Source organism: Coturnix japonica, chromosome 28 (genome assembly GCF_054131305.1).
Source record: "Coturnix japonica strain WE chromosome 28, WE-NBRP24, whole genome shotgun sequence".
Lineage (NCBI taxonomy): Eukaryota > Metazoa > Chordata > Aves > Galliformes > Phasianidae > Coturnix > Coturnix japonica.
Window position 1 is genome coordinate 3,704,476 of NC_140690.1, and position 13,463 is coordinate 3,717,938.

General features: G+C 46.0%; 1 protein-coding gene across 1 annotated transcript; it reads right to left on the reverse strand.

Annotated features, from left to right (window-relative positions):
* Positions 1 to 220: 220 nt before the first annotated feature.
* LOC146756079 (man(5)GlcNAc(2)-PP-dolichol translocation protein RFT1-like) lies at positions 221 to 9,599 on the reverse strand. Its single transcript, XM_085525002.1, has 13 exons — positions 9,501 to 9,599; positions 9,297 to 9,382; positions 9,071 to 9,187; positions 8,494 to 8,683; positions 7,767 to 7,868; positions 7,188 to 7,322; positions 6,416 to 6,494; positions 6,095 to 6,145; positions 5,228 to 5,358; positions 3,961 to 4,105; positions 3,243 to 3,348; positions 1,918 to 2,167; positions 221 to 1,466 (listed from the first exon to the last, which is right to left on the reverse strand). Exons 1-13 carry the CDS (start codon positions 9,561 to 9,563, stop codon positions 1,302 to 1,304), a joined length of 1,620 nt encoding a protein of 539 aa, XP_085381128.1. The 5' UTR covers positions 9,564 to 9,599; the 3' UTR covers positions 221 to 1,301.
* Between the last annotated feature and the right edge of the window lie 3,864 nt (positions 9,600 to 13,463).

A 13,463-nucleotide genomic window follows, 5' to 3' on the forward strand; every position in this document is an offset into this window, starting at 1 on the left:
CCAACTCCTCACTGCCATTGGAAGTGAAGATGCTTCTAGAGCTGTCTCAGGACCTGTGGAGTTTGCTATGTGATGACAGTGAAGTCTTCATGCTGTACGTCTCAGCACACTCGGCATTTCCTGCTCCACTCAAACCATGTGAAGGGAATGCTGGTTGTTACAACGTGCTGCTCGTATGCTCTGAAGTCACATCTTAGACCAGCAATACGACATGGCGCCCTTAGGAAACAAAATTCAATGCTTTATTGCTTCTGAGCATTGACATTTTCAATAAATTAAATCAACACAAAGGTTTATAACAAACACAAAAAGGAGCAACCAGATGAAAAACCTCGTTGTAAGAAAAAGCAGCATTTTTTTAATCCAAAAGCAAGAGATCCAACACGCACAAACCCAGAAGGAAATCTCATTCAACATACACAACGTTCCACTTTGCAGAAAGGCGAGACAAATCTGCTCATAACTGCACTGATCACCTCAGGTAGGAACAGAACAGCAGTGAAGTCAATGATATTTAACTCTACCTTCTGGAACTTGGACGTGACTGTAATTCACAGCTGTTGTTCGGCACTGCTCAAAAACCCACCACACTTCTGTCTAGAGAAAAGCTTCAGAGCATTTCTGACAAGCTAATCGATTCTCTCCTTACATGAATGATGCTGACAGAAGTAAACTCACACAGCCAGCTTGGACTTGGACACGCTGCATATTCCAGTAGCTTCCCTGCAAGTACCAGAACTGTCTGTTTAATGCTTCTCACTTCAGGGCACCGATAACTCAGGTTTTTCTGCGCTGCATTACGTTCCACTTTGGTACTGGTTTCGTGCTTGGTCCTCGCTCCAGTGTTTGCTTCAGGTTTTGGTTCTGGTTTTTGTTTTTCAACATCAAACCATTTCTTTGCTAACTTTTTCAACAGCCCACCATCCTCAATAAGGGTATTCTTAATTACATGTTAATTAAGACGTAAGCCATACAATGCCTTCATATATGTCTCCCTACCAGTAAGAATGGGAGCTCCCCACATTAATTCTGGCCATCAGTTCATGTCAGGCAGGTGCACTACAGACCTTCATCACCAACGAGGCTGTTGGAAGAAAAGCTAAGAACGAATGATGCATGAAGAGAAAATTACTCGGCTCTCTTTCACTGTACAGAGTAGTTTAGTCAGCAACCACTTATACTGTCACTATCAATACTTCCAACAAACTCATGTGGAAACCTTTATCCAGGCAGACCCGTGCAAAGAATACAACCCTCCATAATTGCAGCCACGAACAAGAATTATTCTGCCCACGAGCATTTCATGTTCCTTTCTTCATATACTGGGAGAGGAACTGGCTTCTGACCAAGTGGACCAGCTTGGTCTCTGTGCAGAACATGGTAATGGTGGTAGCTGCAAAGCACAGCGCCCCAATGCTGATGTGAATCAGCCTTGACATCCAACCCTTATCGCAGCAGAAGAATGCCTAAAACAAAGGAAACCAGCAACTGAAGGAAAACCAGTTGGCACAAGGTAGGCCAGCTACATACATGATAGATGTTGTTGTTTTATTCCCCCTGCACTGCTTTTTTATTTTTTTAACCGAATCTTTAGTGACCATTTCTTTGCACTATCACCATCAATTACCAAGAACTAAGAATGTGGATATACAGATGGCCAGCAGAACTGTCTGACTCATTAGGTACACAGTTCTCTGCCACCTGGAGAAGGCAAGCAGGCACACATCTGAAGATCAATATAATTGCATGTCTTTGTTTCATTTTTAATAGATCTATACGCAGCCTTGCAAGATGTAATGGAAATCTCCAAGGCTATGGTTGTAAGCCTTTCCTGTTGATAATATTTCTTTCCTTCTGGTAATGAAGCCATCTGACAAACCTCCGCAGTGAAAGGAACATCCCGAGGCAGATACTTACCTCTGAATAAACAGTAATTCCTCCACTTATGACATAAGCGAGTATTAAAAACGGTGAGGGAAGCAAGCCTGTCAAAGGTCTGTAGGAGCTTTCCTTGAAGTACTCATAGATGTACTGGATGCTGTGAGCAATGCGAATACCCATATTAAAGCAGTTGGCAAGGATGAAGCCAACACTTCCGTGCCAGCGGGTCAAGAAATAAGAGATGCACAGGAACACGAAGGACAAGGCCAGCATAACAAAATTGTACCTAGGAAGAAGAAACAATATAAACAACATATGCAGTTGCACCTTTTAATTACTAAACTCATTTTCAGAAGATAAAAATCCATTTGCTTTCTAAAACATGGGAGCAACAACTCCTGTCATCTGCTAACAGCCGGCAAGGCTGAGAAAAGAAATGCAGCACAAGAATGAAAAATACGTTGAGTAAACTAAACCAACAACTACTTTAAGTGAAGGAAATTCTATCCTACTATTCACCTGTGCATTCACTTCAGAAAACCTACTAACAATAATTAGCAGTATCAAACACTGAGGACTTTTTCCTTCTCTATTCGGTACTGAAGAACAATAACGCTCAATAGGGTGACACTTAGTCCTGCTCCAAACAGTGGCTTTAAAGAGAAGATCACACTTGGAAAGGGGGACAAAAGCAGTCCTTGCACATCTAAAAAGAATTGCTCAATTGCTAAACTGCTAAAAGAGGATCTCTTTTAATTAATGACCTAAAAAAAATAAAGGCCTAATTAATTTGGAACAGAGCTGTAATAGACAACAGCCACAGAAGTGAAACAAGTCCGATGGCAGCCATCAGGTTGCAGTGCCAACACACCACAACAGAGAACCAAGAAAACATCCAGGCTGCAAAACATCACAGGAAGTCATCTTGTCCAGAGCTCTCCTCAAGGCCGATAAACCACTGAACTCATGTCATCCCAAATGTGATCTATAGAAACTGTGACTGAGAAGTTTTAACAGCTGCAAGACTTTAAGGAGTTTAACATAACAGTCCACCTTAAAAACTGAAGCTTCTATTCATGTACATGTACAGAAAATAAGACTTCACATTAAATTACTTTCCCAGTTTGCTGTGTATTAAAAGCTAATAACCTTGTCAGTTCGGATCCTTTTTACCCAAAGGTTTAAACTAAAGCTTTTACATCGAGGTCTGCACACAGTCCTTAAAACGACTGCAAAAAGAAACTGCCTTCTCAGTAACAGAAAAGCATTTCCAAGCGAATATCCAAGCAGAACAATTGTTCCCCATTTGCATGCTTAACTCCATGCAAATCACACACAGATGCACTGGGGGTACTCCTCACCTGTCCACTTCTTCTTTGCACATCGAAGCAAACGTGAAACATTCCATTACTCCATTGACAGCAAGAAATAGGACATACAACGAGTAGCACCGGAGAAGATCGGGACCTACAACAAAATAAAGACAGCAGCATTACAAGGATAAAGAGATCATTACTTCTTTTATAAAGCCACAGTTTCATACTCCACAACAGAAGCTGTAACATTATCACCGATGATAACAGCAACTTCTGTGTCCCTTTGAGAAGCTTCTGGTCTGGAAATCTTGACAAGATGACAAACAGAATAAACAAAGCAAGGGGAACCCAAACACAAAGTACAAGGCGGCAGCAGCTATTAATGTAACAGACAAGATCTCCTCCACAAAAGTGGTGGTTGTATTTATTGGGCCATAAGCTGGTACACGTGACACAAGTCAGGAAAAGCCAATGCTTTATCCTTCCTTCCTTGTAAACCTCCTAATATTGTTAAAACTACTGCTGGGCTACATTCCAGCCTCTGCAAGCATCCCTGCAGGTAACTTTGGGAGCTGTGGTGCTACAGTTGGAATATTCTAAATGCATGCATCTACAGGAGGGCAAAGCAATCAAATAATTCTACCAGAATGAGGCTACTTGAAGCTCCTTTTAACCTGAGCTGATTTTTTTCAGACAGAAAGCTGACCGAGCCAAGAGCTCAGAACAGAGCTGAGAAACAAAAAACACAGCTAAAGCTTTTTACCTGTTCCAGAACTGAGCATTGAACCTCCATAAATATCCAGAGCCAGCTGAGAAAAGGCACATCCAAAAACAGCAATGGTAAGGCCAATCAGAAGCACCAGCTTCAACAGCAGTTCTAACACATTCGAAGCCATAGCAACATCATCCTGGAGAAAAAAACAGAAACAAAACAACAAAACCCAGCAGTCAATTACACGAACTAGAACCAGCACAACTGCTGCTGTCACCAAGAGAAACTGTTCCAGGGGGAAAAAGTCCACTGGCACAATGCAAGGCACAGCCAAGACTATTTTTTGGTATTGACACACCTACACACTTGGTCCTGGCTTCCAGCTGTGCTCAGGTATTCTTATTCTCTTCCGTATTATATGCAGAACTCTCAACAAAGATCAGCCATTGACAGCTCTGTTTCAGGGCTTAAGGAAAGGGGCAAACAGCAGCCAGTAAATAGCAAAGAAAAGCACAGCATTTGCCCAGGGCCACAGCCTGAATCACCAAAAGGGCCACGTCTTCATTGTTACACTGGACTACAAGTTTCGCCACAGCATAAGGAGCCACTTGTGAGTTCTGTACATGGTAAGATGCAGCTGCCCACACCCCTCATGAGGAGTCAAACCTCCTGCCAGGTGCACGGGATAAGCCCACACACAAACACACCATGAACACTCCACGTCAAACACACACACAGGTACACCTCTGTCAGCCTACCATTAACGTGAGACACGACACTTGGCTGACTGGGACCTTCCTATCTGACCAAGAATTTCTTCTAGAGCATACAGAAACCTCTCCTTCATGTAACCATCGTTACTGCGCAAACAATCCCAAAGCTCAGCCAAAACACAGCTGTCTTCCTCTGGAAAGGGCACCCTCTGAAGCGCTCAATGCTTACCAGCCTGTTGTATTTTCAAGTCAGTCAAATATTGTCAAGTGCCACTTATTTGCTGGAAAGAGATTGAACCTACAGTAATTGCCTCAGCACAGCTGCACAGACATGGTGCACAAGCACCATGCTGTTGGAGTAGAGGATTTTAACTTCAATTACCAGACAATGCAGCATTATGTCATTGCACCTCGTAACTCCTACTTCGCTACCTTTTTATCCATTTGCTTTTTGTCCAGACTCCTTCGGCATGGTCTCCACTTCAAGTTTCTTTCCAAATATCTTTACACTCAGTAATTTAAACACACGTCAGTCACACTCCTGATACAATTGATCTCCAACAGAAGGTAAGCATTTCATGTGGAACCAATACTAACAAACGTACCTGCTTCTGATCCTTTACATTCTTCCCTCTTTCCAACACTTGAGCGAAAAAGACATAAAAACTCTCTTCAATAGGCAAAAAGATGAACCTGGCCACCAGCGACCCGAGATTATTCACGATATCATACACACCTTCACAAACAAAACACACCAACAAGCTGTCACTTTTTTTCTGGCACAAATTCCTATTCCACATTTCTGATAAACAAAGAGAGAACCAGTGGAACTTAATGCAGCATTAGAGCAAATCTAGCAATAGCCCCAGACACCCCCAGGCAGCCCCTTCAGTTCTTACTACAGAGGAAGATAAAAGATCCAGATGCAAGAGAATCAGCCTGTGGCGCAGCCAGTGCTGTCACCTGAACTGCTGCTGCCATTCATTACTCTGTAAGGACACTGCTTTTATGGAGCACATTCAGTTGGAGATGTGATGCTACAAACAACAGTGTTCCTGCTGTAACAGCTAACAGACTGCAAAGGAAGACAACAGGGCCAAGAAAATGAAGAGAAGGAACTGCAATGTATCAGATACTATGCTGCCTCCTTCCAAGTTTTTAAAACAGAAACAAGACGCACAGCAGAAGAGGCACAACTGCCAAGTTTTGATCCAAGGGAGAAGCATTCCTTAAATCCACGACCCTCAAACAAGTTGCTCTGGTTTTGTTTCTTGTTTTTTGGTGTGTGTTATATTTAATAACCATTTACCCATCATTCTCTGAAATGCACCTCAACGTCCCAGCGCCACTGAAATCCTCCAACATTTTCATGTTATTTTCAAATGGTTTCTAATATTTTCAGTATTTTCAGAAGCGACAAAAAGGAGCAACTAGAAAATGATGTCATTGTTGCACAGCATCGCCACACTCACCCTGATCGCCAAAGTTTATCACATTCAGAAAAGTCATCACGTATCGCTCACCTGAAGTTGAAAACACAGAAGTAAGGACAAACCCCCACATCTCTCCCCGTGTGTGTCCAGGCCCTGCTAACAGGACGCATTCCAGAGACATGTCCAGCAGGACGGTACAGTTCTGATCCTCCACAAACCTTCCGTAACTGCACCTGGGTTGCCAACACCTGCTGGTGCCGCTCTGACCACCATCCCCTCCCAGCCTTCCCAGGCTCCTTGTCCATTTTGTGACCTGTATCCACTTTCCTTCCCCCAGCATTCCCACACATCGAGCCTCACCCTCTGTCAAAATCTGCTTCAGGAAGGACTGTTTGAAGAAGCTCCAAGTCAGCCATGCTTCCTTCCAGTTAAGGAAAGCCTGCAAAATCAAAGAAGCAGCGTCACCCTGGTCTGGCTGACTTTCTCCCTTGTGGAAAATCACCATCTTTGCAGATACACAAAGGAACTGCATAAGTTTTCTACAGAGTAAATCACTCAACAGTAACCAGAGAGGGGGAAAAGTTGTTTAGCAGACCAATATAACTCTGCCCCTCACAGTACTGTACATCTTTCAGTGCTCTTCAAAGCACTCCTGCAAGCCTCACAAGACAGAACTGCCTTCATGTCCTCAATCTCTCAGTCTCTTCCTCATCTTTGCCTTTTCATTTCTTTCTTTGCCCCATTTCCTTTTTGGAGGACATCAGAGATCTGAGTATCTGCAGGACGCTGTGCACCACCACGTTCTGTCTGAGGAGAAGTTGAAGTACCAGCTCTGTAAGACAACCCTGGATTCTCTTCTACCTGATACCAGCTCACTCCCTTTAACACTGTAAATGTTCCATCTCCAATCAACAGATGAGGCAGCCAACGAGGCCCAGAAACAAAGAGCTCCAGGTTCACTGTGGTTTTCTGACAAGGATTTGAATGCAACAACTGTGAATGGAATTTTATGCAACCATGCTTCCTAACCAGCCATGGTGTCCAGGAGCAGAAATAATCTCTCAGTCACTCCATCAACTCCAGTTTTCAAAGCGCTCTCGTCAAAGACTTAAGAATGAACTGTGTGACCCACCTTATCCGCCATCCAGTTAGGTAACAGGCCTTTCATTCTTGTAATCGGAAATGACTTCTTTGTTGCTTCAGGAGACCCCAAGAACTTTGCAAAACAAACCACATAGCACAGCACCAGAACACTGGTGTACAAAAGCTGGAAAGACAAGGAAGGAAAAAAACAAAGAATGAGTGAGAACTCAGTGAGAAGTGAAGGCAGTTCTTCTTCCTGTCAACTCTGAACCTAGCTGAAGGCGTTACTGTAACTCCCCTCCCCACACACAGAGTACTGTTGATTTAAATTCATTTTAATCAGCAGATCAGCATCACAGCCCTCTGCCCTCAAGAACAGCTAAAGCACACACAACGTAACAACCTTATTCACAAAATGTACCTTTAGGCACACAACAAAGGTGCCCATTAAACTGACTGGGCTCAACGCGCCAAGTAACGTCTATCACCAAAATCCTTCACATTTAAACCCTCACCTCGGAGGAACATTCTCTCACCTCCTCAGTGTTATCTAGCAGGTTAAATGTCACAGACAGCAGCAAAGAACATTTCAGAGCAAGAATTTATATACAGAATACAGGAAACTTACCTGAGCCAAGGAAAAAATGTGAAGGCCCCATTGCGGATAAAGGATGACTAAGATAACTGTCAAAGTGCATTTTGACACTATCGAAAGGCTTTCAGCAATTACCTTCAAGAAAGAGAAAATAGACAACACTCATTTTTGCCAGCTTAACCACCTACAGGAAGGCAAAGCACTCCAGTTTCACACACACAACCCACAAAGGACCTGTAAGGCATTCACAGTCAGTGTGGCTACCACAGTTCTGCTGCTGCATTGACCACCTCACGCTGCAGCATCTCTGCACATTCTCAAGTCTTATAGGGCACTTTTCCCCCATCACACTGCCCCGCTCCCTTGTGTGGGACCCACATGGGAGTAAATCCTGCTTGGCACAATCGTGACCCCAGCTGCTGCATTTCACAGCCTCACACCGACAGTGAAAAGCAGAAGTGTGGAAGGCGTCTGTGCCTCCCTCTGAGCAACACTTGTGATTATACATTTAATGAGCATTAGGGAGGTAACTTCTAAACAAATTAACTTCCTTTTTTAAACAGGAGCAAATTAACGTTACAAATACATTATGACTACATCGTACAGCACGAAGCAACCCATAGCTTCATTTGTTTTTTAAGCACCCCTGAACATGCACAGATCCAGTTCAGGAATCTGGTCTTCATTTCCATTACGTCACTTTTTCAGCACGAAGTTTCTCCGTCCCACACAGCCCTATGCTCACAGCTTCCCTACTAACCTTAAGCCTTACAAACAGGTGAGCCTGGGCTAAAACCCAGAATGGCTCCCCTAGAAGCTCAACAACTGCAGAGAGGCCAAACGCCACCACGCCAGCCTGATAGTGAGGAACCACGGATGGATCCGGAACTTCAAGTACGTGCAGCCAGACGAAGCCCAGGAAAACAGACCAGAAGACACCAAGAGGGACTCTAAAACGTTAATGTAAAAACAGTCAGGTTTCCTTCAGCAGAAAAAAGAACAAGAGAAAATCTGATTCAAATTTCCCACGCTGCTGTACTTTACGTATGTCGAAAGAGATCAGACAAACTCATTGCTATTGTAGCTACAAGTTTTGGTGTAAAACCTGTCAGTGCGAGCTACTACTTGCAGCTATGAGTCTGATAGCCCCAATGTAACTGTTACAGTGAGCCTTCCAGGCAACGGCAGTGGAGTCAGCAGAAGAAAACATGCACGGCATGCAGTGCAGACGCGGGCTGCAGACACGGGCCGCCTCGTGCAGGTCCCGCTGCAGGACCCGCCGCCTCCTCCAGCCGGAACCAGGAGTGAGCTCTAAAGCAAAGCGGAGCCGCTCTCACGTCAGCCACAGCAGGTTGATGGTCGCGGCCCAGCTCCGCTCCGCGCCGCCGCTCAAGCAGGCCCTGCGGAACGCCTCCCTGGCCAGGAACACCGCGGTGGAATAGAGCAGCGTCAGCCTGCGGGAGACACGACGGGACACGGGGTCGGCCCCGCTCCGTGCCAAGGAAACCCGGCCACCAGAGGCGGTTCCCGGCGGCTCCCATTGCCGGGGCAGCGCGGCGTCACCTCACGCTGACGACGCCGAGGAGCTCCCTGGACAGGTAGCGCAGCATCAGCGCGTTCAGCCCGAAGGTGACCGCCCGGAACAGCACCTGCGGGGGAACGGGGGAGGAAAGCGCTGCCGGGGGGCCGGGCCGGCTCCCGCGGGCGCCGCCCAGGAGGGCGAGGAGCGGGAGGAGGCGGGGCCGGGGGTCCCGGGTCGGCCCGCACCTGCAGCAGGGCGCTGGACGAGGCCAGGCGGGCGGTCTGACGGAGAGCACCGACGGCCGCCATGACACCGAGCGACCGGCCGGAAGGACGGCGTCGCGCCGCGATGACGTCACGAGGGGGCGGACGGCAGCACAGCTGAACCCGACCCGTGTGGTGCCTGTCAGCAGGTGGCGGCGGGGTGACACAGCGGGGTGTGCAGCGATACAATGTACGGCCTCAGTGTGCGGGGAAATGGCAGCCAGAGGCGTCCAGCTCCACTTGTGAATGTGGATGGAGCACAAGCAGCGCGTGTGAGCGCAGTGATGTGGTGCATTGCAGCACTGGGGGCACGGACAGGAAAGAAAAGCCCCAGATCTGGCCATGCAGCTTTTAGCAGCGCCGCATTCGGCTCTTGTTCTTTGCTGGCCAAAACACGGAGCTGCTGGTAGTGACAGTGCTGAGACACGGCGCTTTGTAGCTGACACTGCTCCACACAACTGTGCTGTTGTGCTCTTTGCACCCGGTGCAGTTCCCATGGAAATAAACGGCAGGCATTACTTTTGGAGCAGCCCGTACAATACAACTTCACCACCTCATTTTATCTGTGCCTTATCATCCTACCTAAAATGTACGACTCTTTTCTGAGAATCCAATAGTACCGAAGGTTCATCGTAAGAGACACTTCAGGAGTCACCTCAGGCTGTTCTAAGCGGTAGAACACTCCCATCGCATCCTGAGGAATGTGGAGAGGTTCAAAGAAGAGGCTCTGACCCCACGTCTGAGGCTAAACCAGCACTGACATCCTCCGTGCACACCATACTCCTAACATTCCATGTCTGATGTGGAGCAAACTCCTGTCCATCCGCACACAAAACCTGATGCGATCAATTATGCTGAAAGCACAATACAGAAAGCAAAAACCTGTTCTCTGTCTGTGGCGAACCTGAAATCTTTCCAACAGAAACAGAGCCCCACAGCATCCCTATGGGAGCAGCAAGGCACAAATGCCACTTCTGACTACTGCAGTGACACCATACCCCGAGCCTGTGACTTGAATCACTTCATCCTCTCACAAACATTACATTGTACAGAACGAAACCCCGTAATGTTGTCAGTAACGTTTCCGAAGGGTATATGCAGGTTCACTGCAGCCTAGGAGAGAGCTAGCCAGGAAACCATGAAGTCAGCCTTGCTTTTTTATTGAATTATGGCAGTTTTCCAGACCTTTGTGTGATTATTAAAACAAAAGAGAGAACTGTGGTGCTTAACAATGAGATCAGATCAGCGGTACAGAGAGTGGAATGTGTAATTTGCAACAGGGGAGGCCCAAAATCAGACTTGCCTTGTTAAACCATACAGATAAAAGGGTGAGCAGCCCTTTTCACTGTGCAACACTGGGTTTTTCAACCAAATCCATGTGAGGCTGCTATGAGCTTTGCGTGTCATTTTCTTGAAGCACATGACGACTCACCAATAAAAAGTGAACTCATTCAGTCTGCTGGCTGTTTTGCAGCCCAGGCTTACATTTGGTCCCTTTTTACCTCTGAGCCAAAGTCTAGCATCGTTAGCAAGAGGCCAAGCTAAGACATTTACTTACACGCAATACCATTTAACCACGTTAATAATGCAGGACATCAGGTGGTTCCAGCTGGGTAGTGCAGTGAAGACATATCAGCTATTTGCTCAGAACTGAACTGAGAAAACAGAACACTTCATCTTTGCTAACACCATCGTTACTGTCCGTGTTCTACACACAGAAGGTGTGCCCACGTGAAGAACACGCTCTGTGCTAACTGTGGGGCACAGCACACTCCTCGGTGGCTGCTCCTGCATTGCTGAAGGAAAGCAGTCTTTGTTAGCAGATCTTTTGCTTGGAAGACAAACCAAACAGTTACTTACACCAGAACACAGTAAAGCAAAAAGAATAATAAAGTTACTTGAAAAGTGATTGTGCAGAATGGACAAGGGAGAAATGCTCAATACTTGCAGAAGTAGAAAGAAAGGTCCTGAAAACAAGGGAGAATTCTGGCATCACTTATTTTAAAAGAATGGTGACTCAGTATTTAGAAAAGAGGTCAGCCACTGGATTTCACAACCACATGTGGAGAACACTACAGAGGAAACTGGATGGGTCTGCCAAAGCAGTCAGTGTAGGGCCGAGAGCTGCCTCCCCCACACACACCGAGGTGGATTCAAAACAAAAAAACACAGAACTCTCCTCTGCAACTATTTCTGAAGTGTTTGACCAGCAGAGTGCAAAAACCAGCAGCACTGAACTGCTACAGGGACCGAAATGTGCTGACATCACCAGAGCCAGGTGGGCAAATCCGAGACAGCTTCGTGTGTTACTGCCCATCCTGTACCCAGCTGTGCATAAATAGGAAATGTCAGTCTAACTATTCCAATGCAGTCTGTAAGGTGAACAGACAACACGTGGAAAAGAAGGACTTCCCAGTCTTCTCCTGGAAGTGAATGAGAGGAATTTTATGGACAACAAGGAAAGCATATTGATAGTCAGAATGCTTGTACAGCACATGCATGCTATAAACTGCACTGTATTCCACGATACTGTCTCATCCTTGTTGCTCTCCTCTGGTGTTTTCAGCCTGGGTAACGTCAACTGAAGCAGCACACCTTACAGCACACACCGACATAACTAAACACAAGTCACAAATAAGGGAGAAGTGGAGCAGATCATTCCTTTATAAGATTAAAAAACCATCCTGGGGATTTTCTTTGAAACTTATGCCATGCGGTTCCTGAACTTCCTTTTCATCCCAATGGTTCCCAAACACTTTGTCCTTCACAAGACCGTCTTCCCCCCCTGGGGAAAACACAGCATTTCCACTGCTCAAGCATTACAGCTGGAAGGCACAGGACAGGAATTAAAGCACACTTCACTAAGTGAAACTGTTAACTGCATTTAGAGACTGAAATAATGCAGAAAGCCTAAAAGAATGAATGTCCTCTCCTTGCAGAAATGGATGGAGGTTTCAAGAACCAAAGCTCACCATCTGTCTCCCTTTCTGTCACTGAAAGAGCACGCCAGCTCCTTCATAGCATGCCTCTGATCCTCTCGTTTTCCAAGGCAAAAACCTAAGAATGACTCTCACAGGACTCATTAAGGCTGCTCCCCCCTCCAAGCAAAGAGTAAGCACAAGTAGAACTCTGCACAGTGCTCCCAGGAGATGCATGGGAAGACACGTACTGAGGCAGCCAACGCAGCTACTTTCACCTCTCTGGGAAACAGACTGAAAAAGCTGAGGCTGAAAGGACAAATGATGTTTTCAGTTTACTGCTTTAACTTCTCAGCTAAACAGCAAGGATGAGCTGTCCACAACTACGAGCAGTTTTGCTAGTAATTCACATGGCCACTCACTGGAATGAGGGACGCGCTGCTTAGTGACTTGTGTATAGAAGCAGGGAGCACACACATGTCATACAGCACAGGGGTTTAACAGCCAGTATCCTTACGGTGCTTTTTGAAAGCAGCCAGGACAGTCAGGTCACAAAGATCACAGCAGTCTTGACTGACTGATCTTCACTCACAGAGGGGTTCTTGAGATCTTTCCTGTTGCATTATAAAACGATGAGCATCAGAGCTCACACGTACACCTGCACAGTGGAAAGTACCCAACGTTCATTGAAGTCATCCAGGATGCACGCAGCATTCAGAGATTCCTGGTCCTTTTACATACCCACAAAGCACTGTGTACTTCGAAGACAAGGAAGTGGTGTACAGACACACACCTGTGATTGCTTGGCCCCACTGATGCTGTTAGCAGCCAGGTTTGATCAGAGGCTGAGCAGTCAAAAACTCTTTCAGAATCTTATCCACCATCCTCTCTTCAGCTCCCCTGCTGGAGCTGTTTTCACATCCGTGAAAATCTATTAAACTCTAATGTTTGCTTTTGTAACAAAGTCCTCCAAGACTGCAAACAGCCTTCCTTTTCTCTCCCTTTTTACTGTTTAATAACTTGTACA

What these genes read in the sequence shown, in the direction of transcription:
- LOC146756079 (XM_085525002.1), bottom strand. Translation starts at nt 9,563, where the DNA reads ATGGCGGCCGTCGGTGCTCTCCGTCAGACCGCCCGCCTGGCCTCGTCC. An exon ending in GATAAACTTTGGCGATCAGG is followed by an intron (nt 5,359 to 6,094) that starts GTGAGTGTGGCG and finishes TTGTTTGTGAAG; the next exon opens with GTGTGTATGATATCGTGAAT. An exon ending in GAATTACTGTTTATTCAGAG is followed by an intron (nt 1,467 to 1,917) that starts GTAAGTATCTGC and finishes CCTTTGTTTTAG; the next exon opens with GCATTCTTCTGCTGCGATAA.